The 26,812-nt window shown below is 45.4% G+C and overlaps 1 protein-coding gene across 3 annotated transcripts in view; it reads right to left on the reverse strand.

Annotated features, from left to right (window-relative positions):
- DPP6 (dipeptidyl peptidase like 6) overlaps positions 1–26,812 on the reverse strand; it is a 922,327-nt gene that overhangs the window by 654,432 nt on the left and 241,083 nt on the right. Inside the window, exon 1 of one of the 3 annotated variants that reach the window (XM_067041763.1) lies at positions 4,571–4,656. The exons of the other annotated variants lie outside the window; for them this stretch is intronic. Within the exon in view, the coding sequence (XP_066897864.1) occupies positions 4,571–4,621 (51 nt within the window). The 5' untranslated portion in view covers positions 4,622–4,656. Of the gene's footprint in view, positions 1–4,570; positions 4,657–26,812 lie in introns of those variants that run through there. 3 annotated transcript variants of the gene reach the window in all.

The following is a 26,812-nucleotide window of genomic DNA, read 5'->3' on the forward strand; positions in this document are numbered from 1 at the left end:
GGGTCTTAGTTCCCTGACCGGGGATCGAACCCGGGGCCCTCGGCAGTGAAAGCACAGAGTACTAACCACTGGACTGCCAGGGAAGCCCCTGTATTTTCTTCTTTTATTGAAATGCATAAATGTAGGTTTGCATATTGAAATGCATAAATGTTTGTTGAACATCAGAATAAACGCTTTGTGCTTTCAGAGTATCTGTGGGTATAGATCTGGAAATGTGTGTGCTGATTAGACATCTGTGTATCCCAGACAAATGTGGACAGAATAATAAAATGTTTACCCCCCAAACTCAACGACCTTTAATGAGCAAGTGATAGGGGTGGAGCAGTCTTCCTTCTAGTTCTGAATGCTTCAGCAAAGTTTCTGAGACTGGAAAATTGCACAGCCAACCAACATCAGATTTAGATACCCCCAAACCACACATCCACTATTTCTTTTTCACTAACCTCCACTGGATTGTAAATTAATTAAAGCAAGGACTGTGTCTTCTTAATCTCTGTATACCTAATGCCTGCTTAGACTTCTGTGACAACATAGACAAGCTTATCTTTGGGGAAAATTATTATTGTCGCTGGTTTTATTCTCTTGCAACTAGAGTTCACTGCTCTTCGGACCAAAAATATCCCATTAGGAATTAAAAATTCAGATGGCCATTGGATGCTTTCTGCACACTAAGGATATTCAAAGTCTTTAGCATGAAAAGCCACTTGGAGTGGGGGGGGGGGGGCGTTGAAGTCCTTTGTAAATTTCACCCCACCACTGTCAACTCATTGTCTCTTGAAATGACCAGAATATTAAGAAGAACCACCACAACCACAAGATAAACTGTGTTGTGCGTTCACCTTGAGAAATAACCACTAGAATATTTTAAAATATATATATATTTTTAAAATTTATTTATTTTGGGCTGTGTTGGTTGCTATGCGTGGGCTTTCTCTAGTTGTGGTGAGCGGGGGCTACTCTTCGTTGCGGTGCGCGGGCTTCTCACTGCGGTGGCTTCTCTTGTTGCAGAGCACGGGCTCTAGGCGCGCGGGCTCAGTACTTGTAGCGCGCGGGCTCAGTAGTTGTGGAGCACAGGCTTAGCTGCTCCGTGGCATGTGGGATCTTCCTGGACCAGGGCTCGAACCAGTGTACCCTGCATTGGCAGGCGGATTCTTAACCACTGCGCCGTCAGGGAAGCCCCGCCATTAGAATCTTAGTATATAGATGTGAGAGCTTGGAAGGGACCTTCAGATGATAAAATTGTTCTTGATTCTGGCTGCCCATTGGAATGACCTGGGGAACTTGAAAAGCTATATTGACATCATGGGCCCCACTTACTGTGACTCTGAGTTAATTGGAGTGGGGTAGAGACTGGGCATAGACAGTTAAAAAAAAAAAAGCTTTTGGGGAGATTATATTATACTACCCATATGGAGACTCACACTGATTTGATCTACACTCTTCTCCCGGTTTTATAGGTGAGAAAACCAGCACACAGGGAGGTAAAGCAACCCTCTGGACAAAACCATGGGAAGGATGGGCTTTTGCACCCGGATGTCGTGCACCCTACTTACTGCTCTATGAAATCGCACTTCCTCTCTTGAGTGTGGCTATGCTTCGATGTTCAAGTTTGGGTGGTTTCCTGTCACTGCCATTAACAATAGAAACTCCACAGAGGAAAAAAACCACCGACCTGTTTTGCTCCCTCTGGTCAGCTTGGATGAGCTTTCCTGGTACACAGATGTCTGTCATCAAACATCGGCTGAATCAAACGTCTTCACTCGGCATCCGGTAACTGGATCTACAGATTTTCTGGGTGAAACCAAATTGTCGTTTGGCTATTGCATGCATGCAGTCTACAGAGCAGAGCCATTTAAAGCAGTGACTCCAAAACCTTTCTGTTTCCGACTACTGCAGGTGGACCAGTCCTGGGTTTGTTTACACAACCCCCTTCTTATTTCCACTTGCTACCAATAACAAAATACACATATACAGAAGCTACGTAAATCCCGGGAAGACCGCCATTGACGCTGACTGCAGACCACCACAGACACGCTTGCTTCAAAGTTGCCGGGATCGCGCGGAGGGAGGAGTTTCCACTGGAGCAGGTGGTGGCGCTGGTTGCTGGGGGTGGGGGGGTGGGGGGGGTGGGGGGTACTCCATCCAGCCCACGACTTGAGAGCGAGCTGGCTCAGGAAGTGAGGCAGGCTGGCAAAGTGGAAGAAGCCAGACAATTGGCTTCGCTGTTTGCCTGTGAGGCTGCAGGGCCACTCACCATCCCGGGTCTTCTCAATCCTTTCTTTGAAACTGTTTTCAAATCTATCTCTGATTTTTAAAATTGTATTAACAGTAGTCTGGAGTTCTCGGCATCAAATCACCACGAAAAGGGGGATAAATAATTCAGAATTGAGACTACAGAGTAATTACATCACCCGTTTAAATTCCCAGCCCTAAATAATGAAGGAGGGCCTCCCATTATTTAGAATGTGCTTCCTCATCTGGACTGTGCTGTTGGCTAGTGAAATCCTGGGTGTCTGTGCGGTACGCGGGCCTCTCACTGCTGTGGCCTCTCCCGTTGCGGAGCACAGGCTCCGGACGCGCAGGCGCAGCGGCCACGGCTCACGGGCCCAGCCGCCCCACGGCATTGTGGGATCTTCCCGGACCGGGGCACGAACCCGCGTCCCCCGCATCGGCAGGCGGACGCTCAACCGCTGCGCCACCAGGGAAGCCCCTGGGTGTCTTTTTATATCGATCTGAGGCCTCCTTCCAATGAAGAGGGCCAACGTAGCTGCTGTTAAAGTTTGAGAGTCTGTGCACATCACAGAGGATGCCAAGGGGCCCTGGGGTCTCCGTTCCAGACACTGCTTACTGAGGGGTTCATCTGAAGCTCTGGGGCGTCATATGCCATGTTTTTAGATCACCGGAGGTGCTAATAGCTAAAAATGAAGCTTAGTCCGTGAAAGAGAAAATGACAGTCAACCATCAGCCTTTCTCAGACACAGTCTAGACAGATATTTGGCGAACTGGGAGCACACAGTGATCTGTTTTCCATGTGCTCAGATTAAATCTCAGAGCTGGGAGGAAGCACTCTCTCTACAGATGGGAAATGAAGGGCCTTAAGCACGTCTGTCCAAGATCAAGAGACTAATCCCAGAAAACGGTTGGTTGTCGGACCTTGAGCCCAGGGCTGTGAGCAGCGTATGGTGCTTCTGTAGTTTCATTTAAATATTTTCAATATGCCCTTCTTTACTCAGATGAAATACACACACACACACACACACACACACACACACACACACGCATATATATGTATTATATATATATACACACATATAGTACCTATGCTTCCATTTGGGAAGGAATTGTTTTAGTTCTACCCAGTTGAATGTAGGTCTTTGCTTAAGAAGTAATTTCACAATGACTGGCAAACTCACATTATCTGATGATTCCAAGTTCAGAAAAAAGAGATATTATGACTCACTAAGTAACTGACTAAGCACATCTATAACCCCAGGCCCCTCTCAAATGACTTAGAGCATCACACAGAACGAAGAGCAATTCACCTACAGTCAGAGGTGCATTCGATGCATGAACTACCTGTTATTTATTCATCTAATAAAGGGGTTTCTATTAGGGCACTAATACGAGCACACACCAAAAAACCATGGAATCAAATAACGTTAGGGTAAGATGGAAACTTCCCCACAATTTTATTCCAGCTCTGCCTTTTGCATTAAGAGATCACTGAAAATCACCTTCAGGGTCATTCGTTCCTTCCTAGGTCCTAAACTCGCAAGGGTTTTGACTGATGCATGCGAGAAATGAACATTTCCCATCTCCTTGAATCCCGTACAACTCAGGAAAGAATTCTTTACCTGTTGCTCTAAATCCATATTCTGACAACGGAAAAAAAAAAAAAAAAGCAATGATTTCCATAGGTGTTTCATCATTTTGCGAGGAGAAGCAAAAGTTGGAATTCCAGGAGCCATCTGCTATTAGGCTGGCTTGACGCTGATCTCATTACAGAGGAGTATGGTAAAAATAGTCTACAATGCGCATCACACGTTTGAATGGTTTGTGACGACACTTGCCTTTTACTTTCTAACGCTTTAATCATGCAATACAAAGCTCGAAAATTTCTTAGCTTTTCTCTTTCCAGTCACCCAAGGCTTCTGATAGACTCTATAGTTGGAAAGGAAACACACACAGACCTTATTCTCAGGATTTTGTCTATTAAGCATCACATTCGACACTATTCCCAGAGGCTTGATACGCGGGGGGCAGTAAATGCACTCAGCCAGCACACGGCGGCTCAGACGCTACACTGCCTTTGCTAGAGAACTTTTGCTGGGAGCAGATACCCAACGCGGAACTGGCTGCTGATTGCATCTGCCTCAGATTAGTTAAAATTACATTCAAACCCTTGGGCAAGACATCAAATATGCACAGTTGAATCTCCCCACGTGAATTTTGGAAGATAACGCATGTCACAGCACATCTCCAAAAGCAGCTTAGCTTCTTCCTTTTCTTTTCAGAAATTAATTTTTTTTTTTTTCTCCCCCAGTAAGTTGATTCGTGTCTTTTTACTCACCCTCCAAAACTGTTTTAATCTGCTCAGTCTGGGCAGTCTGGAAGTGCTCATCTCTGCCGGTCGCGGGTCGGAAGTGTACCCTTTGCAGCTGCCAGGAAGGCGGTGGGACTCCCACGGCTGATGTGAAGCCGAGCGAGCAGGGCTGATGCCCAGGGATTCTTGCAACCAGAGACACTCCCTGGCTTTTAAAGCTGCTTTCCAAAACCACAGAGTCCTCTGCTCAGCACAAAGCAACCAATAGACGCACACGACATTCTCAGCCTCTAAGGCTCAGAGGGGAGTGGAGAGGCCCCGCGATAAGCCCACGGGTGTCAGCAAATGTCCCCAGAGCAGCCTCCCTGGTGAAAAACTGGAGGTGCTCTCCCCATGGCCCTGTTTTCCTCTTCCTACTTCACCTGGGCTAAATCAAAGATCAGATTCTGCTCTGGAAAAGACAGACACTCATTTGTCTCAGCTCAAAATGATGAGCCTGCCTAAGGCTGAGGGTCCTCATGGTGCCCGGCTGGTCCTTCCTTCTTGTTTTGGGTTCTGACCAGGGGCAGGTGTGTGTCTGGAATATGGGGGGACGGGGCTTTCTAGCCATAATTCCTGATAAAGTGTAAACGCTGAGTGCTAGGTTGGCTGCATCTATTCAGGGAAATAGAGATTTGGTCCTTAGCCACTTAATCGTATGCGGAGAGAGCAGGTATTTCAGAGCAGTACTAAGCAGCGTTCTGGATACTGAGGGCTATATCTACAGATGCCCCCCTCCCCAAACATCTCCGCGCCCCCATTAGAGAGAAGGATTATTGGGGGAACGAACTCAGAGTTTGTCACGCTCGCTTCTACTACGGTCCTGTAACAGATTCATCCAAGACATGTTTTGTGAGTACCAACTCTACGCCGAGCGCTTAGGGTAGGTTCTGGGGTGAAAAGGGTGAACCACAAAACAGCCAGCTCTGTGCTTGTACCAGAATTGTGCTGGTAGTCAGGGGAATACACCGGATCAGAGGGCACTGAGAGACGCAGGGTAAAACCTCTTTGTAATCACAGAACACCAGGGGTGCCTCATTTCTGGAAGCTGGCTGAAGGCTCGTCTTTCCAGAGAACATCACAGGATTATCCACTGCATGGGGGTAGTGCTGGTTGCCAAATGTTTTAGGCTCACCACCTCTGGGCACACATTATAGGATCATTCCTGGTCCCTTGTGATGGGCAGGAACCGTGTGACAGCTCTGGTCAGTAAGCTCTGGAAAGAAGCAACGTGCCATTTCAGCATCAGCACCTGGCATTGCCGGTGCAGGCCGATGTTGTAGCGATTTAACGATCTGCTGTTCTCCCCCGAACAGACCAACCCACCATTGAGACCAAGAGCTTCTCAAGGGCAGAGGCCGGTCCACAGTCTCTTAGTATCTGACCCAGTGTCCAGCGCAGTGGGGACCCTTGGAACGCGCAGTGATTGAGGAGGGGAGGAGAGAGAGGAAGGAGGGATGTGCATTGAGGAGCCCCGAGGCTGCCTGCGCTGCACTCAGGTGTCCCGGCCCTAAACCTGGAAGATCGACTCCTCCAAGGTGACTCTACTTTTACGGAGATGTAGCCGGAAGCATTGAACACATTTAGACAATTCACACTCAGACGCCTTTTACGAGATAAGGAGCCTCATCCAAACAGCGACTTCAACCCGGCCCCGCACATCTCTTGTCTTTCATCATCATGTACTATGATGGTACCTCAGCGCTGACGGGACTTCTGATTATCACACAGAAGCAGTGAACGGACACCCATCTTTGGGGGAATTTCTTGTTACGGGATATTTCAGTACTGTGAAAGTAATGTACTTAAAAGGTAGTTTAGAGCCAGGGGTAAAAGGAGCCAAAGATCTTGAGTAAATCTGCTTAAGTAAACGAAAAAGGGCAAGGAAGGGAGGACGATGAGAGAAAAGAGATGAAAGCCAGGAGAGCTAGGAGGCTGGGGATTCCAGCAGGCAAATGGAAAGACATTAACCCAACACTTAAGCATTCATGCTTGGGAAGTGAATTCAATCACTGGTAGCATTAGCCTTGAGGCCAGTCTCATCTCAACCCCAAAGAGCAATTACCAGGAAGAACACCACCTCTGAACTCAAGGAAAGCACTCCAAGGCTCATAAGGAAAGAGAAGTGAGGAAGGAAGATTCCAGAGAAAGAGGAATGGAACCCAGAGTCTGCTTCTGAGAGATCACCCAGAGAACAGGCTGCACGGACAGCAGACAAGTAGCATTGCCTCCGTCTGTGCTTTTCTTCTTTATCCCTTAGCAGCGGGCTGTGAGTTTTCTCTTCATGGGTCAGGGGAATACACCGGATCAGAGGGCACGGAGAGACACAGGGTAAAACCTCTTTGTAAGCACAGAACACCAGGGGTGCCTCATTTCTGGAAGTTGGCTGAAGGCTCGTCTTTCCAGAGAACATCATAGGATTATCCATTGCATGGGGGTAGTGCTGGTGGCCAAATGTTTTAGGCTCACCACCTCTGGGCACACATTATAGGATCATTCCTGGTCCCTTGTGATGGGCAGGAACCGTGTGACAGCTCTGGTCAGTAAGCTCTGGAAAGAAGCAACGTGCCACTTCAGCATCAGCACCTGGCATTGCCAGTGCAAAACGCTCTCACTCGGCACAGCGATGGGGGTGAGGAAGCGTAGGCCAGCGATGGACATGTGGCTTTGCTTCTTTGAGCCTCAGAGTTCTTGGACATGTTTGTTACTGAAGCATAACCTAGCCTAGCCTGGTTGTTACTACTTGTAAAGTTACTTCCTAAGTGTGTCTTCTCCTGAAGCAATCAGCAATTACCCCCAAACGAAATTTTCAAGGTTTCGGTGTGTGATGGTTCTTTACAGTCTTTGAAGTGAGAAGAGCAGCTTGTTCCTCTCCCTGAACACAGGCAGGATCACACCTCAACCGCTAGACTGATAGTCACGAGGCTGAGCCCAGAGATCACTAGAAGATACACATTCATGAATGGTCCACACCTCGAGAAAAGAATGAAATAATGCCCTTTGCAGCAACATGGATGGACCTGGAGATGACCATACCAAGTGAAGTCAGTCAGACAAATATCATATATCGCCTCTATGTGGAACCTAAAAAAATGATACAAATGAACCTATTTACAAAACAGAAACAGACTCACAGACATAGAAAATAAACTTATGGTTACCAAAGGGGAAGGAGGGGAGGGATACATTAGGAGTTTGGGGTTAACAGGTACACACTATAACATATATCATAGATAACCAACAAGGACCCACTGTAGAGCACGGGGAAGTCTACTCAATATCTTGTAATAACCTATGATGGAAAAGAATCTGAAAAAGAATAGATATATGTATAAACATACACATATATAACGGAATCACTTTGCTGTACACCTGAAAGTAACACAACACCGTAAATCAACTAGACTTCAATAAAAATAAACATTAAAAAATTAAATGGCAAAAGGCACGATTTAAGTCCATATACAGATATAAGGGATGCAAATGAGGGCTTATAACCTAAATTACAGCACCTTAATACTAAGTGTATTCATAAAAGAAGCTATACATTGTCTGCTGTTGGTGTAAAGGAAAGCTCTAGGTCTGGTGAACTTGGCTTCTCCTCCACCATTGAATGGAGAGGACAGAGGGCTCCGAAGCTTAACTTTCAACTGCCACTGATGGGCCATCGCTACTTAGGTCATTCATATTCGAGATGGTCATGCCTCACTCAAAACGAACACTGGGGAATTTCTGGCACCAGAGCAGGTGAGTGCAAAGAGTTACCGCAGGGGTGGGGTGGCGTGGGGAGACTTCTAGTGCCTCTCAAATTATGCCAAGTCACCAGCGTGGTCTGCACAGCAGCATCCCCTTCCTATCTGAGAGACAGTAGTACGTTATTTTATTGGGACGGACAACCGAGATAAAGAAATGGTCATAATCTGATGAGCTTAAAGGTTTACTGGAATGCAGAACCTCTCGCAAGCTATTTTCAAGGGCTGTGTGCCTATATTTGGGAATCGAAATGCATACGATCTGTATGTAGTCTACAGATCATGTCAATATGGAAACGGAGCAAGTTGATCCTCTCAGGGCTCTTCAGCGTTCCACTTACGAGAAGCCGTAAGTTAAGCAACACAGATAGCTACAGGACTCGGTGTTGCTGACAGAATGATTCCAAGCCAGGGGATGTGACCTGATGGGGCTTCTCGTGCTTCCCCTTCAAAGACTCTTTTAAGTAAGACCTGTGGGCTAAGGACCAAGAAAAGCTGATTAATATTTCATTTCTGGCTGATAAAAATAATGTGAACTTGAATTTATATGATTTGGAAAGGTAGGCATGATGGATTTGTAACCCTGGAAACAGACCATGGAGAACCTTAGCATCAGGAAAACTTTTAATCACTGAAAAATCTGGGTAAGAAAATGTAGGTTTCATTCTTCATTATGCAAAGCTTTAAAAAATGAGATTCTGTCATGCTTATTATATTTTTTTCAAGTCATTTGTAGTTTTATTATTCATGTCACTGCTAAGAGAAGGATATCATGAACCTCAGTATTGGGGGTAAAAGGGAAGTTGCTGAAGACTTTTAAAAAATGACATTAACTCAAAAACAAATTTTTTTTATTTTGGCTGTGGGCCAGGTCTAAGTGGCGGCACACATGTGGGATCTAGTTCCCTGACCGGGGATCAAACTCAGGTCCCCTGCATTGGGAGTGCACACCCTTACCCATGGGATCACCAGGGAAGTCCCTCAAATATTTTGTTAATAAGCCATATTTTAAAGCGTACCTTGCATTGCCTTACATTTCTATAGAAAAAGATGTTTTTTCAGCGTTTCAGATCAGAATCCTCTTGTGAGATTCCAGCTCTTAATGACATTGTACGCAAACCAAGAATTGCAATGTCATTTTTAGCTTCCATTTTCTCAAACATAACATGAGTGGCTTATTGATTTTTAAATAAATGAGTCTGTCTTCACTTAAATTTTTGCCTTATTAAAAGGGTCTAACGTGACTATCCTCAAAGTGTTCACAAAGTAGTGTGTGATACCACCAGTTGAGAGACAACACAGAAAATTAACAACTATGAATGTAGTTTTATATTTTCAGAGGATGAAACTGACATAAAACCAGGCCAGCTTCCCAGAGCAAGTCAGTGATTCCTGGCATGAATAAGACCCAATAAGCCTTACAACAAAACTTGGACGTCATGTATAACCTCCAAGCTTTACAGTTTCCCCTGAGTTATAGACAATTACAGATAATGTATTATCTGATTTTCAGGACAGTCATGAAGTAATCACTTGTATTTAGAAGGGCTGAATTTTGGGTAGTCAAGAATTTACCTCCAGATTACCAACACCCAGGACTACTGCTTCTAATGTAAATAACCATTTCAAGACACACATTTTTGAATCTGACTCCAGTGGCCGCTTAAATACTCTTTACTCAAAGGCTACATAAACACACTGCATTACCCTCTTGGACCCTCCCTTTGTCCTCTCCTTGTTCTGTTTGGAATCCACAAATTCAGGTGTGCAAAGAATCCCGCGTTTCCTTGTTTTCTCGATCGTACCTGATGTTCTGTCGATGGAATGACGGCAGCTCAGTCTCGGTCACCACTGGGGCATATGCCTCCCAGGAATGCTCCTGGTCTGGGGGTTCATGCAGTGCCAAAGCCCAGGGAGGGGCCTTCTGACCATTTGCCATGGGTCACAGGACGTTATTTCGTTTTGCATCATTCCTTTAAGTGTGGGAACCCCGCTGCTTTGGGGCTGCCTTGGGGCACCTTGGAGAGGCTGGTGGGGGCCAACGGCCTAGGACCCAGCTTCCCAAAGGGCACCATGTAGCCTTCCCCTCGGGGTCTTGCCTCTTCCCTCGGGTTCCACCTTGAAGCAGCACGCAGGCCGTGCTCCACGAGGTCACGCCAGCTTCTCTTTCCTTCTCGGTGATGTCTTCTCTCACTGCTTCTAAGGCTCCCCAACCCCCCTTCCCAGACTGGGACCCTGGACAGAAACTGCACAGGGCTGTCACAGAGTGCGACAGAGATCTTTCCCAATTGCAGAATTCGGTATAAATGTTCACTGTACATTTAAGATAAAGCCATAGCTGGTGACTTCCTTCACGTCTACAGAGACCTGGGTGTGAAGTTCCGCATTCAGCAGAGCACTTTTTCACTACCCGTGTCCGCCTTATGGGGCGCTGAAACAGAGCCTTCACCTAGAGTTAGTATTTTCCAGAGCATCCCCTTTTGCAAGTATCTATGACTTATTAAAGCTACGAATCCCTGCTTGGGTTGGGTAGAGAAAGCCCATTTATTGTACTTTTCTCCCTTCCTGTGGGTTTTGGCTTTGTGGCAGGGACCAAAGAGATGAACCAAAGAGAAAAATAATAATGATGGTCAGCAGGAAAGCATTTTATTTTATTTTATTTTTTTTTTTGCGGTACGCGGGCCTCTCACTGTTGTGGCCTCTCCCGTTGCGGAGCACAGGCTCCGGACGCACAGGCGCAGCGGCCACGGCTCACGGGCCCAGCCGCTCCGCGGCACGTGGGATCCTCCCGGACCGGGGCACGAACCCGTGTCTCCTGCATCGGCAGGCGGATTCTCAACCACTGCGCCACCAGGGAAGCCCAGGAAAGCATTTTAAAAGGGGCATGGGTATCCTTGAGGCCCCAGGTACTTCGGCGTCTGCTCCGCACGACTTCTCCGCTTCCTGATCAAATGGCGAAGGCCAACCTCTCTGTAGTAATTGCAGGATGTTGCCTCTCCCAAGGTTTTAACTCCAAATTGGCAATGACCTTTTGTCCTTCAAAGCTCATTGAACAGAAATGTGCAAATTCCACCTTCTGCAGGGACGAAGTCTCACTAAGACTTAAAATTTACTCTCAGGAGCGGACCCTCAGTGCTCTGTGAAGGGCCGTGGCTGGTCAGAGGGGTGGGACGCTTGGATGCAGGCAGCGTGGTTTCCCGGAAAGAGCCCTGGACCAGAAGTCAGGGCTTCAGTGTTCCCGCCTCAGCTCTGACGACTGCCGTTACGGTGCGCTCGCCTTACCTCTCCAAGCCTCATTCTTCTCTATTGCTAAACGTCAAAGATAACATTTCCTGTGTGTCTGTGGGTATGAGTACTCCACCGAGTACTCGAGTACCACTGTCATTACCACCATGGCTGGCAACGCAGGCAAAGCTGGGCAAGGAGGAGGGCTCTTCACTTCCGAATCAATCTCAATTATTCATACCAGAGATGATTCTTGTAAAAAGTATAAACAAACCAATGTCCCCTTTTCTGGGGAAAATCGTTAGCCAGTTGTATTCCAGTGACTCCAAGCCATGCTCACTCAAGCACGGGGTTCTTGGTAAGGGGCCCTCGGCGTATCTGCAAACACTCTTGAGCTCGAACCCCCCTCTGCCTTTCCCTCATGTTGCTTCATCCTTTCTATTACTTTATCAACATTTCCATTTTTAAAAACTATATAGGCATTTGCTTTTATCACTGTCTTTCTCTGAAACCTAAATATTGAAGGTAGCATATATCACTTTAACTTTCATCGTTTAAACTTCCTTTCTCACCATCTCTCACTGTTGAAGCTAATTTTGCAGAGATTTCTTTCCTTACTTGGCGTGATTGCTCTGCATCAATCAACAGCTTATCCTATCCTATAAGGAAGACGTCCACTTCTACACATCTACAGCCAGCTTCCTATATTTAATGTGTATATATCTCTGGGAAATGCTCGAAGGGACTTTATTCTTCACTGAACACAGTAAATGTTTCCCATCGACATGTTTAACAGGTCCCCAAATAGAAGGAAATATGTCACTGAGAGCCTCTACCATGGCTGGTAAAGTCCCTTCCAGGCCCTGTCTGCATTGTTCTTTCCAAAATAGCCCCTGTAACGCAGGGGTCCCCAACCCCCAGGCCGGTACCAGTCCGTGGCCTGTTAGGAACTGGGCGACGCAGCAGGAGGTGACAGGCGCTTGAGCGAGCGAAGCTTCATCTGTATGCACAGCCGCTTCCCATCACTTGCATTACCGCCTGAGCTCCACCTCCTGTTGGATGAGCCGCGGCATTAGATTCTCATAGGAGTGCGAACCCTACCGTGAACTGCGCATGCGTGGGATCTAGGTCGCAGGCTCCTCCCGAGAAGCTAATGGCTGATGATCTGAGGTGGAGCTGAGGCGGTGGTGTTAGTGCTGGGGAGCGGCTGCAAATACCGATGATCATTAGCGGAGAGGTTTGACTGCACAGAGACCGTCAGAAATCAATTGCTTGCAGACTCATATCAAAACCCTATCAGTGAGGGGCAAGTGACAAGCTACATCTTACGGAGTAGACTGGACATAAGCAACACACTTCCGGTGTCACTGTCTCCCACCACCCCCGGATGGGACCATCCAGTTGCAGGAAAACAAGTTCAGGGCTCCCACTGATTCTGCATGATGGTGAGTTGTATAATTATTTCATTACATATTAAAATGCAATAATAATAGAAATAAAAGGCACAATAAATGCAGTGCACTTGAATCATCCCCCAGCCCCCAGCCCTGGTCCGTGGAAAAATTGCCTTCCACGAAACTGGTCCCTGGTGCCAAAATGGCTGGGCACCACTGTTGCACCAGGCAGGCCAGGTAAGCAGACAGTAATTATTTGCAGAGGAGCCTCAGTTAATTGGGGACTGCCAGGCAGAGGTTTGGAATTCACAGGATCAGATTAGAGCCGTGTTTCTCAAATATCTGTGATCTTTGGAATCCTTTGACATGGCGACCTGTATGCACACATGTGAAACTGCAGGCACGCACACACACAGACACAGAAACACAACTTTCACCAAACATACTTATCCTTATTGCTTTGCAAGGCATTCTGATCTATTTCTTTTTCCATTCACTTCTATTTTTTTTAAAGATTGTCTCTTATACTGATTTCATGATCCACTGGTCTCAACCAGCTGTTTAGATCACTGGGTACAGCACCGGTTTTCAAATGTTGGTGGCAGAAGAATTGCCTGAGTACTCCTCAAAACGGCACATTCCCTACCCATATCTGGGGAGATTCTGCGTCAATAAATGTGAATTGATCCACAGATTTCTGCACTTTTAACCTATCTCCCAGGGAATGCAGTTGGTTTCCAAATAGTCCTTTGGTGCCAGCACTGAATCAGAACATACACTTTCACCCAATTCACTTGGTGAGGGCATATTTCTAAGAAAGAACTGTGTCACGTATTTCTGTAAGGTCAATTAATTTCATCCTATTCCATGGAAACAGAATACATATTTATTACCTCAGCTAGGGATCCTGTACATGGACATGGTTGGTCAGAAAGAGGCTGAGGCAAAAAGCTGCAATGAGCTCAACACAAGTCTCTCCTTTACAAGAGAAAACAGCCACAACCGTAAGCCAATGACCTGCCAGTGAAAGGTGCGTGTATTAGTCTTGTGTTGCTGCTGTAACGAGTTGCCACAAACTTAGTGGCTTAAAGTGAGACTCATTTATCGTCCTGTAGCTCTGTAGGGCAGAAGTCCGGCACTGTGTGGCTGGATTCCCTGTTTAGGGTCTGACAAGGTGGAAATCAAAATATTGGCAGGACCAGGCTTCCTTTGGAGGCTCTGGGGAAGAACGTTCTTCCAAGCTCATTCCATTGGCGGGATCCCCGTTTGCTGTTAAGAGCTCATGTGCTTAGTGCCCACCCAGATAATTCAAGACAATCTCCCTGTCTTAAGGTCCACTGGTTAGTAAACTTACTTCCATCTGCAAACTCCCTTTGCCATGTACTGTAATATAGCCATGGGTGGGACACCAGGGGACAGAGCTCATGGGAGCCAAAATCCTGCCTACCTCACTGGGCCAGGAACATCACTTTTTGTGTGGAAGGCAGTATTAAATATTAAGAATAATTCAAGCATAAGAAATTTTAACTGGGAAGTGACTCCATATGATGTGATATTTAAAATAAATAGAAATTAAATTAATGAGGTTTTGCCCTATTGAACATCAGTTCATGCAGAAGTCTTTCCACAGGCAAGTAAATGACTCAGACATAGTGTTTGGTTATAGTTTCCGAGGTTGGGAGCCAGCAAGAATCCTCTGGAACTTTCCTGAATACTTGATTTCCATAGTTGATTTTGCTGAAAGGCAGCTCGGAGATGTAGTTATGTGGGCAAAAGCACTCCTGAGCCGTGAATGTCAACTTCCTTTGTTGCCCAGCTACCACTGGGGAACACCGCTGTGCCTCCGCCTTGGCTTTGTCCTGGCTCAATACCGGGTTTGCTTGAAAATCAAGCTCTAAGTATGTCCGATTGGCCAAATCACCACCAATTACAACCTCATTGAATTAAACATGAAGCAGTGGGTTGAAGAAGGGATTCTAGAAGAAATGAGAGGAGAAGGGAGGAGAGAGAAGAAAAAAATACACAAGAGAAATCGGGGGAAGGAGTTACAATGAGATAACAAAAAGGGTAGGAGAGGGGAGGGGAGGGGAGAGGAGGAGAAAGGATGAGAGGGGAGGGGAGGGGAGGAGTGGGGGGAGGGGATGGGGGAAAGGATGGGAAGAGGAAGACAGATCTTGAGAAGCTGGAAATTAACAACTTGTAATCATTATAGAGATCAAAATCTCCACTGAAATTTATATATATAACTAAGTTATTTAAATTGGGGGATATTGACTTATCTACAAAGAGGCAGGCTTATGGTAATGAAGAAATGGTGATAAAAGAAAATTCTAAGCAAAACAAAACATTTCCAGGGAGGTCTCTGAACGTGGGCAGGCTAACTGTTAGAGGCTAACATGTCTTGGTCTTAATATCCTAATTAGTGATAGGAGACTGTATCTCAACATGTCTAAACACCAAAGGTTAATTTCTAACATAGGTCTCTGCGTTATGAACACGTGCCACGCACTGGAGATCTGTTTCAAAACAATGTGAATATACTCAACACTACCGAATGGTAGGTACACGTACCATGGTTAAGATGGTTAATTTTATGTTGTATGTTTTTTACCACAGTTTTTTAAATGTGCCGTTCACTATAAATGGATCGACTCATCTAATTCTCCCCAACCATGTAAGATTGGTACACTTACTATTTCCTTTTTCCAGTGGGAAAACTAAAACTTCAGGGAAGTAAGAGACTTGTCCAGAAGGATTTGGCATTCAAAACAAAATAGTGTGATCCAAGCCCCTTGGTCATAACCATTTTACTCTTCTCTCAGGCCAAATAAATAAATAAATTAATTAATTAATTAAAAAGGAAAATAAATATGTATTTTAAAAACTATGACTAGAAGGATGATAAAGAGGCATGTGTAGGAAACAGCATTTTAGGCTGCAAACCCATGTCTCTAGGAAAACACAAAGTAGAAGGTCATCATGTAAGAGGACGCATACCTGGAGTTTTAAAAATTAGATTGATACAAGATACACAAAACAACTTTTTTTTTTTTTCCTGCAGTACGTGGGCCTCTCACTGTTGTGGCCTCTCCCGTTGCGGAGCACAGGCTCCGGACGCGCAGGCTCAGCGGCCACGGCTCACGGGCCCAGCCGCTCCACGGCACGTGGGATCTTCCCGGACCGGGGCTCGAACCCGCGTCCCCTGCATCGGCAGGCGGACCCTCAACCCCTGCGCCACCAGGGAAGCCCCAGAACAACTTTTTACAGCTAATGTGGATGGGTGGGAGAGCCCTGCCACCCTGAAGCAGCCTTAGTAGACCTGGGTGGGTATTCCCCAGGGAGCTCAAAGGGAGGGTGAGCCTGCATTCGCTAAAATGTGAATTCTGTTTCTGTCTCCTTCAATGATGCAGTCATAAAAACCGAAGAATGAAAACAAAGAACAAAATTCCTGTCTGCCTATTTCATTTAGAATTTTTCACTCATTCTTCTAAATCTCCATTCCTTAAAACTAATTCTGATGTCTTTCATTTCATCCATGCTGGCACGGTCAGAAACAATGTTTGTCATACAAATACTGTAATGGCACTGTTTTGGGACAAATTAACCAGGACTTCAATTGGGCCAAAAAACAAACTCTATTTGCCAAAATTCCTCTGAAAGAAATTAAAGTACTTAGGATTTGAGATTCATTTTCACATAACCCACCAGGAAATCTATTTACTCTAAACAATTTTTAAATGTAAAACTAGCCTGTTCTTTGCTACAGTTCCTTTCCCATTATGGATTTTTAACAAACAAAATAGATTCTTGATGAGGACACACTTGTAAATAATGTTTTCTGTTAAAGCCTTCAACCACAATGGTCTCAAAACCTCGGCGGCACCAATCACAGTTGCCTCTACTGATTTCCTAAGCTGTGGTCCAAGACTTAGAAATGCACTTTATTCGAGGCAAGGAGTGAGAGTTATGGTTAAATATTCTGGTGTGCGGATCTATTAAGCTGATAACAACGTGCAAAGATAAAAACAGTACAATATTCTCTTCCTGGAATGTTCTTTATCTAGTTCTTGACATAGTAAGCTGCTCAAATAACACTTGCTTACTTAATTTCTCTCTCATGAGGTCATTTGCAATATCACCATTAAAAAAATTTTTTTTTTAAACAGGGCTCTTACCACTCCTTGATACTTTCTTATTTATGCATTTGTTTTTTTACTCTTTCCTCGTATTACTCCCCCAATACTCCACAGTCCCTGGTACATGTTTGGGGCTCATTAAATGCCTGCAGAATAAATGAATGAAGGAAAGGAGGGAGGGAAGGAAGGAAGGAGGGAGGGAAAGAAGGAAGGAGCATGGTGTCTGTATAAAATATTGGAAGGCTGCTCATTTAGAGGGAGGCATATCCTTTTTAACGGGAGACAGAAACCAAAGGAGACTTGACCTTGGGCTCTCTTTGGGTAATATAACCTTTCTGAATCCCACTGTGTGCATTTATCAAATGAGAATAATAGTGCTATAGCCCTGTTTCACTCATTACATTAGTGAGAAAAAATAGAAAATAATTCATCAATGTAAGAGAAAAATTACCATCCTAGAGGCTCTGCATTTTAAGTAATCAGGGACAATGTTTGTTTCAATTATATATACATACATATAATTCAATACATAATATATTCCATTATATATATAGTCAGGGCAGGAGGGGAAGGATAGGGAATGATGGGGGTTGTTCTGGATGTCACAGGTTTTGGTGGGGACTCTTGGACTCTTTTTTTAAAAAATTAATTTATTTATTTTTGGCTGCACTGGGTCTTTGTTGCTGGGCACAGGCTTTCTTTAGTTGTGGTGAGCAGGGGCTACTCTTCATTGCCGTGCGTGGGGTTCTCATTGCAGTGGCTTCTCTTGTTGCGGAGCACGGGCTGTAGGTGGGTGGGCTTTAGTAGCGGTAGCACGCGGGCTCAGCAGTTGTGGCTCCTGGGCTCTAGAGTGCAGGCTCAGTAGTTGTGTCTCATGGGCTTAGTTGCTCTGTGGCATGTGGGCTCTTCCCGAACCAGGGCTCGAACCCATGTGCCCTGCATTGGCAGGTGGATTCTTAACCACTGTGCCACCAAGGAAGTCCCGAATCTTGGACTCTTCTGGGGGATTATAAAGGTAAACAGTGAGTCTGGAGAATGTTCCAGCACCCTCTCCACTGGGATGTGGACTGTTACGCAGTTCTCAGCTAAGGCCAGCCTTTGTTGTGCTTGCCTCTTGTGTGCCTCTTAGGCCTAGGGTTGGAGTTGGAAGATGGTAACGGGCTTCAAGCAGAGGCCAGACTTATATAGGAGTTCTTGAAACTGATATATATATATGAGAAGTTGACCCTCAAACTCAATTAGCCCCTTCCCCATCAAGCAGGGTCTTATAAAGGAAGCAGCACTAAGATATGCAGAGAACAAAAGCTAATTCTCTCAGGGCTTTTTCTAGACTATGACTATAAACACCTTACTCTATCATCTCAGCTCAGGAAGTGAAAGGCCATGGCCATATGGTCATCCAGTGTGCATTTATTAAATAACTGCCATGTGCCAGGCACTAGGATGGAGGTACAGCAGTGCACAAGGATACACCACAGTTCCTGCTCCCAGAGCTCCCAAGGGTACAACATTATTCAAACTACTCCTGGCTTTGCTGGGGTGTACATCTGGCAACACAGCCGTCTTATTCCATATTGGATACTGGAGCCATAAAAGACCATCTAGTCCAATCCTTTACTTGACAGAGGAGAATGAAGAGTCCCAAGAATCCAGACAACTAGCCCAAGGTCAAAGAATCCAAGTCATAAGAACAAAAGCTCAATTAGAAATTCACCTACAAACTCAGGGAAAATTGCTCTTGCTTTAAGCCAATAAATAAATTGACTTGGTTTTCTGTGCACACACCAGCTAGGAACAGAAAGAGAAGGAGGCAGTGGAGGTACCAAGAGAGCTGTACTGTGATCACAAAGGTGTTACCATCTCTTCTTGGCATAAATCAACCATTGATGGACTATTACAGTTCAGTCATATTGGTAAATTAATTCTCCGAGGTAGAAAGTGACTTTGGGCAATGTAAATACAGCCTTTAGAAAAAAAAAAAAAAAAGTTGCTAACCTAGTGATAGGGGATGAACCAATCCACAGAGTCCAGTCTAGAAGGACACATTTTAGTAGGTCCTATACCGTGACTTGCTCATTTGTACATTTAGGCTCTTCCTACTTCCCTTCCCTTGACCATGGTCACTTTCTTTTTATCAGTCGTTGTGGAAAGGGTGAGGTTTTAGGCAAAGGTCAGCCGTGGGTGGAATCCAGGTCTTGTCAAAGACCTAGGCAGATACCTAGGCTAATAAATTCTAATAAATACGGAATCTCTATTTAGGTCCTGAGGACAATGGTCATGTCTGACCCCTCTGATGAATGAAAGCCTGGTCAAGCTAATGGACACAACCTCCATACACAGAACGAAATGGACCTATAGAAGGGCTGGTTTCCAGAAGCAAGGGACAGTCTAAAACATCATGTCCAAGGTGTGGGCAGAGAAGGAAATCAGGATTAACAATTAAGGGGTAAAGGGTAATAGACAAAACTTAGGAATTTCAGGAGATGGAACCTGTAAAGCTCCCTTCAGGCAATGGCTCACAAAAGGTAGATACTTTCAGGATGGCCTACAGCCATGCCCATGGTCTGGATAGAGCTGGATCAGGTGGGACAAAGATGGTTGTGATCAGAGTGTCATGATGATGGCTGTTGAGTGCGGCTCCATTGAGCATATCAGAGCAATCTATGAAATGGAGGGTTGCAGGAATTATGGGCCTAGGGCATTCTGAGGAGGAGAAGATCATGCTACAATATGCCCCATTTTGACCTTGATAAAACTCCTGGCTCTAACTTTTACTTATTAGCTGTTAGAGGGACCTTGGACAAGATATTTAGCTCCTCTTAATAACAGTGATGATGATGAGGAGGAGGAGGAGGATGTGATGATGATGATGACGTGACGATAATGACATGACAATGATGATGTAATGATGATGTGAAGAGGAGATGATGATGATGATGTGATGATGATGATAATGACATGATGATGATGTGATGATGATGATAATGACATGATGATAAGGATGATTATGATGTGATGATGACGATGATGTAATGATGATGATAATGACATGATGATGATGATGTGATGATGATGATGTGACGATGATAATAATGACATGATAAGGATGATGATGCTGTGATGATGATGATAATGACATGATGATGCTGTGATGATGATGATAATGACATGATGATGATGTGATGATGATGATAATGACATGATGATAAGGATGATTATGATGTGATGATGACGATAATGACATGATAAGGATGATGATGCTGTGATGATGATAATGACATGATGACGATGACGTGATGATGAAATGATGATGTGATGATGATAATAATGACATGATGGGGCTTCCCTGGTGGCGCAGTGGTTGAGAGTCCGCCTGCCGATGCAGGAGACACGGGTTCGTGCCCCGGTCCGGGAAGATCCCACATGCCGCAGAGCGGCTGGGCCCGTGAGCCGTGGCTGCTGAGCCTGCGCGTCTGGAGCCTGTGCTCCGCAACGGGAGAGGCCACGACAGTGAGAGGCCCGCGTACCGCAAAAAAAAAAAAAAAATAATAATAATAATAATGACATGATGATAATGCCATGATGATAAGGATGATGATGATAATGACATGATGACGATGATGTGATGATGACGTGAACATGTGATGATGATGATGTGACGATGACGATAATGACGTGATGATGATGACATGATGATAAGGATGATGATGATGTGATGATGACGATAATGACATGATAAGGATGATGATGCTGTGATGATGATGATGATAATGACATGATGACGATGACGTGATGATGAAATGATGATGTGATGATGATAATAATGACATGATGATGATGACATGATGATAAGGATGATGATGATGTGATGATGATAATGACATGATGACGATGACGTGATGATGAAATGATGATGTGATGATGATAATAATGACATGATGATAAGGATGATGATGATGTGATGATGATAATGACATGATGACGATGATGTGATGATGATGTGAACATGTGATGATGATGATGTGACGATGACGATAATGACGTGATGATGATGATGTGATGAAGGTGACTATATTAGCCGACATTAATGAAGACCTACCTGGTACTAGGCATGACTAATGTACTAATTCATTTAATTCACCTAATAATCCTGTGAGGTAGATGCTGTCATCATCATTTTAAAGTAAAGGAAATTGAGACACACAGAGAGAAAAATATAATCTTTCTACAGTTACATAGCTAATAGGTATTGACACTGGGACTTGAACTCTGTTGCCCTGAATCAGGCTTAGCAACCATCCAGTTCTGTCTGACATAGAAGTGGAGACCCGAGTGACTGCATGATTCACACCAGCTCTCTCTGTGCTCACGTGTCCTATGTCTTCCGTCTTCTGGCGATGGATTGCACCCCATCACACCCCTGCCATAGGGTGCTCCAGTTACTCAGGACTCATCTGAGTACCTCATTTACCTACTACAGGACTGTTTCAAGGGGTGGGCATAGGATCTACGCCAGGCCAATAGGATGCTTGCCTGAGATTCTCCAGATTGGGGCTGGAGAAGAGAAGCCTCCTTTCCCCTTTACACAGAGACCTGAGGTAAGGACTCCAGGATAGCAGGTGGTCACCTCCTCTCATTCCCTAAGAGGAGAAGCCAGCCAAGGAAGTGGGGGTATGGGGATGAGTGAGGGGGTCTTAGCTGCACCTGAGCCTCTGTCCAGCCATCCACATCCAGCCCTGCTCTTGCACAATGCACAGCTTTTGCTTTTTCTCAAGTTGAGAGTCACCATTTGCTACAGAAATACACCTCTGCTCACGTATCTAAACTTTAACTTTCTCATCTAAAACTGGGGACAATAATACCAATGTCATTGGGAAGTGGTGAGATTTTGATAGCTAATGCTTGGAGAGTGCTTGGTATAGTTCCTGGTTCCTGGTGAGTTCCCTATCACTAGTATCTTTATTTTTAGAGAAATACATTTCACATTCCTCTACAAGTCACTATAAACCCCTAACATCTGACCAGCCCTGATGTCAACAGAACACACATCAAGTTAGACTCAATGATTAAGAGACCCTTGACTCTAAAGACCTGCATAATGGCCCGTGTCAAGCATCTCTGTTGGAAGCTGGAGCCTCAGCCTTGGCCTGGAGACCTGCCATTTGCTGGTAACACATTGGCCTTGGTTCCAATCACTGCCTCTGCCTGTGCTGTCAAGGACGGATCACAGTGCATACAGCCCTGCCTCCGAGCCAAGGAGGCAAAGTGTGGCCCAGAACTACATACGGTGTCTTTCCTTCACCACCCACATTTTCCATGGGGGGCAGACCAGCAAGTTCCACTGGGGTGAGCAATGTGTTTATGTGTCTATCTGTCTCCGTGTCCCTGGGTCAGAATGGTTGGCCTGGATAAAACACGTCATTTATTTTACTGATCCTGTGTCTCTACCTAGAGCGGGAATAATAAGGTCTTCGGGGCTGTTCCTGTCTCGCCTCTGTCTGGGCTGCCACATTCTCAGAGTCTCGGGACCCGGGGCTGATTTTCTGTTGACTCCACAAGCTCTAGAGAGAGCGAAAGTTTTAATTGCAGTGGTTCTGTTCCTTCCTTGGAAGCTGATTTCCCTGGTGTTATCTCCAGCATCCATCTGTCTCCAGTGTCTGCCTCAACTGAATCTAATAAAAAGAAACAGATTTGCTCACTGATAAAGGCTCCAAATGAGGTTGGACGGGGGCCCAGAAAGCAGCAGCGTCAGGAGGAAAAGCGCCTGACAGGTGTGGGACAGGCCAGTCTGTCCTGGGTAAAAACAGCAGCAACGGCTCCAAGTAGCCTCTGTGCCTTCAGCCCTGGGAGTCCAACAGGCTTTGGAAAGTCAAGGCTGGTAGACACAGGCAAGCGTCTATCTCTTCTGGTTATAGGCTCTCTGACTTCAAAGCCACACATCTAATCTCACCTGAAGCTCAGTTTACTCCCCTGAAAACCAGGGATAATAATAACTGTTTTACAGGCATTTTGCAGAGATTAAAGGATATCACTTGTGCTGAGCAGTTGGCAAACAGGAGTGCTGTTCAGCAAAATGACAAAGTCGTCAAATTAACTGAAAAATCTGAATTCTTGCTAAATCAATACAGAGCTGATGTTGTAGGGCCTGGAGCTCAAATGGCCCTTGAAAACACCTACCAAATGCCCCAAGGGTCCCAGCCCCAGAAAGGACCCATGTTTACTGGGAAATAGCAGATTTCAACCCAGTTAAGAAAGCTCTCCTGGGAAGCACCAGGTTCCAGGAGCTCGTGAGACCCTTCTGGACAACAGTTAGTTTTGGAAGCTGTAAAATGCTTATGCAAAGGAGTTTAGCTCATCAAATCTCAGGATCTGGCTGAAAATATGAAAGCCTTTCCACGTGATCATTTGCCTTGGGCAAAATGCATGACCTCAGCAAGCAAGCTCCTGTTAAGAAGTGGAAACATCAGCTGAAAACATTCTGAACCTGGCTTTGCTCAGAACTCACCTGCATTCATGCAGGAGTTTGGCACTAATTTGGGAAGCTCCCTAGAAAATGCCACTTGCTAAGCATTTGTTTTTCTACGTGGCTTAGCCCTGAAATCTACGGTGACTTCTTTTCCGGTACCAACGTTTTTCATTTACCTGCCTGCTCTCCCCTCAGTGCCTTATACACCACTCCCGTTCCCTTCAGATGATCGTATGGTTTCTAGCTGTTAATCATCTGATGGGAAGTCAGGGCTGACACCAAGATAAACTGGGGGCAAAGGGTGGTCTCCCAGTTGGTGGTCTTCCTGAAGACCACATCCACAGTTTGGACAGACACAGGGGTGCATGGGAAGAGATCACCCCGCACGAACCTGCCCGTGAGCATACACATGCTTGCAATTTAATTTTAATCTCTTTCATGAAAAATACCTCCCTCTTTGCTTCTATGTCCCAAACGTCCAGAATAGGGTTGGAGTTTGAATAGATACTTAATAGATCCTTGCTGGCTAGTGGAGGAATAGGCAAGGCTGCCCTCCAAGACAAACAGGTGAGTAACTTACTGTCAATTAGGAAAGAAAGAAGGATTTATTTCATCTTATGCAAATTGGGGACTTGAAAGTAGAAATCAGTTCCCACATATTTGCATCTGCATGCAGGGGCTGCCCAGCTGAGCCAGGGGGAGGGTGGGAGTGAATCTTGAGAAAAATCATAGAATCTCCCATGAACTATACTTCTGCCAGGACCCCAGTGTTCTTCCAGGCCAATGTGCCGGAGTCTATGGTACAATAACCTGGCCGTGCTCCTGGTACCTGGAATCTGAGAGATAATCTCAGATTTCACTGGCTCTTGGCAGGGGAAGAAGTGATGGTGAGAAAAAGTCAGGACATGTCTCCTTTTCTGGAGGCTGGAAACCATTTTACTATCTTTACAGTGGCCAGAGTTATATGATTGCCTGCGGAATACCTTCCAGCTTTCTTTTCCTCCAAATATAATGACACATATATTACTTCATGCTCACATTTTTTCTTTTAAAGTCATCCATTGTCAGTCTTACTCAAAGTTACAGCAACAAACATTGAAGAAAAGAGGAGAGACACACAGGATGCACAAGAGTTAACAAATAGAAAGAACTAGACAGGCCAAGGGGCCAGGAAGGGGGTATTAAAGGAGAGTTGGCAGCAGAAGAAGGAATAAAGAGAGAAATCAGAAAGGCAAGGCTGGGCTTCCCTGGTGGTGCAGTGATTGGGAGTCCGCCTGCCGACGCAGGGGACACGGGTTCGTGCTCCGGTCTGGGAAGATCCCACATGCCGCGGAGCGGCTGGGCCCGTGAGCCATGGCCGCTGAGCCTGCGGGTTCGGAGCCTGTGCTCCGCAACGGGATAGGCCACGGCAGTGAGAGGCCCGCGTACCACAAAAAAAAAAAAATTAAAGGCAAGGCTCTCGATGATCTGGAAAACTCTTGCCCATTGTTCAAATCCACACTGAAAGTATAAACCTCCCCTAGGGAAGCTGGTAGACGATCCTTCCTTCAGGGACACATAGCTCTTTGCTGTGATGTCTATGACAGCAAAGTAAACAAGAAAAACTACAAGACATTTATTCATGCCCCCGTCAGACTGTGGGCACATTAAAGAGGTCAGCTATCTCTGGGACCCAATACAGTGCCTGGCAAACAGGCAGTGGTCCATGTACATTGACTTGTTGAGTAAATGAATGAATGAATTGGACATGAAAGAGGAAGATGCAGAGAAGAAATAGGTTGATGCATCAGATCTGTATTAGAGAGAAGAATCCTTCAAGTGCAAGCTCATAGCCAACCTTTCACACTAAGACTTCTTAACAGCTGGGTCTTGAGACCCCCCCCCCCTTTCCTACCTATAATCACCTACAGAACTCAATGTGTACCCTGTCCTTTGACACTTTCCTTGTATAGCCTCGTATCTCTAACTGGTAGATGCTCTTCCCCGACCAACAAGATCGTATGCAATGCGAGGGCAGGTACTTACTGCCAAAACACTTGCTCTTTTTCATGTAAACCTCACCTTTGACCTCGAGCTGGGGAGAGCATGCCAAGGCTTGTGTAAAGCGGTAGATGCTTAACCTTCAGACTCATGATCCTAAACAATTCCCACTCTCAAGAAAAGAGGCTCCCAACCAATGCTGGCAACCTGTGGAGCTCCTTAAAAACCCACATCCCTACGATCCACCACTGAGGTTTTGGACTCAGTAGACCAGGAAAGGTGTCCTAGATGTGCATTCTCAAAAGTTCTTGAGATGGTGCTACAGTCCATTCCTTGGTATACCAGAACTCCCTGCCACTTGCGCATGTTTAATTGTTTCTCTTTCCCCCCAGGATGCCTGAGTGTTCCCTCTCAGCTCCTGAGCTCCCACTCCAGTCTCCTGGTTCCCAACTCTACGAATCCTCACCTGATGTGATCCAGGACGACCCCTCCGAGGGGACCTCACACACAGCCCTCCCTCTCCAGCACACTGCAACTCCCAGGGGAGATCTGAGTTGTGATTCAGTGATTCAGATCCTTCTCTGAATTTCCCTCAGCGCGTAGCAGGGGGCTTTGCACAGAGCTGCTGTTTAGCAGGGATCTGTTGACTGACAAACCCAAAACTTATAATGCCAAAATCTCCAACTGGAGGAGTTGAATAAGGCTGTAGACTTTAAACTGTAATTAAAAATGGGAAGAAGGGACCAAATCCCAGTTAGGAAACAAAGCTTCTTTTAAATGTTGCAGGATCTATTGCTCTGGGGATGCCAAGGACAGAGGAAACTGTAAGACACACACAAAAATAAACTGAACAAAAAGGAAGGAAACAAAAAAATAAAAACTAGAGGAAAGGCATCAGTTAGAGAAAACCCAAATATGTTGAAATTGCTTATTTTAATTGAGTGTTTGATGCCTGGATGAGGTGGCTCCAATATTTTCAAACACAATTTACGTTTAGAATTTAAAAGGTTCTCTCTCTGAGTAATAAAATACCCAATTTCATTAAAAAATATCGAAATGGCTAATTAAAGTATCACTGGAACCCAAGAAAGTGCCTGGAAAATAGCGCTCATTGTTTACTGACTGAGGAGATGAATGAAAGAGTTGGACAAGAAGAAAGAAGGTAAAGAGGAAATAGAATGTTTCGCAGAATCCTTAACAGAGAGGACAGTCCTTCGAGTGCAAGCTCAATGCTGACCTCTCATACCAAGACTTCTTGACCTCTGGACCTCCAGACT

The sequence above is a fragment of the Kogia breviceps genome, chromosome 9 (genome assembly GCF_026419965.1).
Source record: "Kogia breviceps isolate mKogBre1 chromosome 9, mKogBre1 haplotype 1, whole genome shotgun sequence".
NCBI classification, from domain to species: Eukaryota; Metazoa; Chordata; class Mammalia; order Artiodactyla; family Physeteridae; genus Kogia; species Kogia breviceps.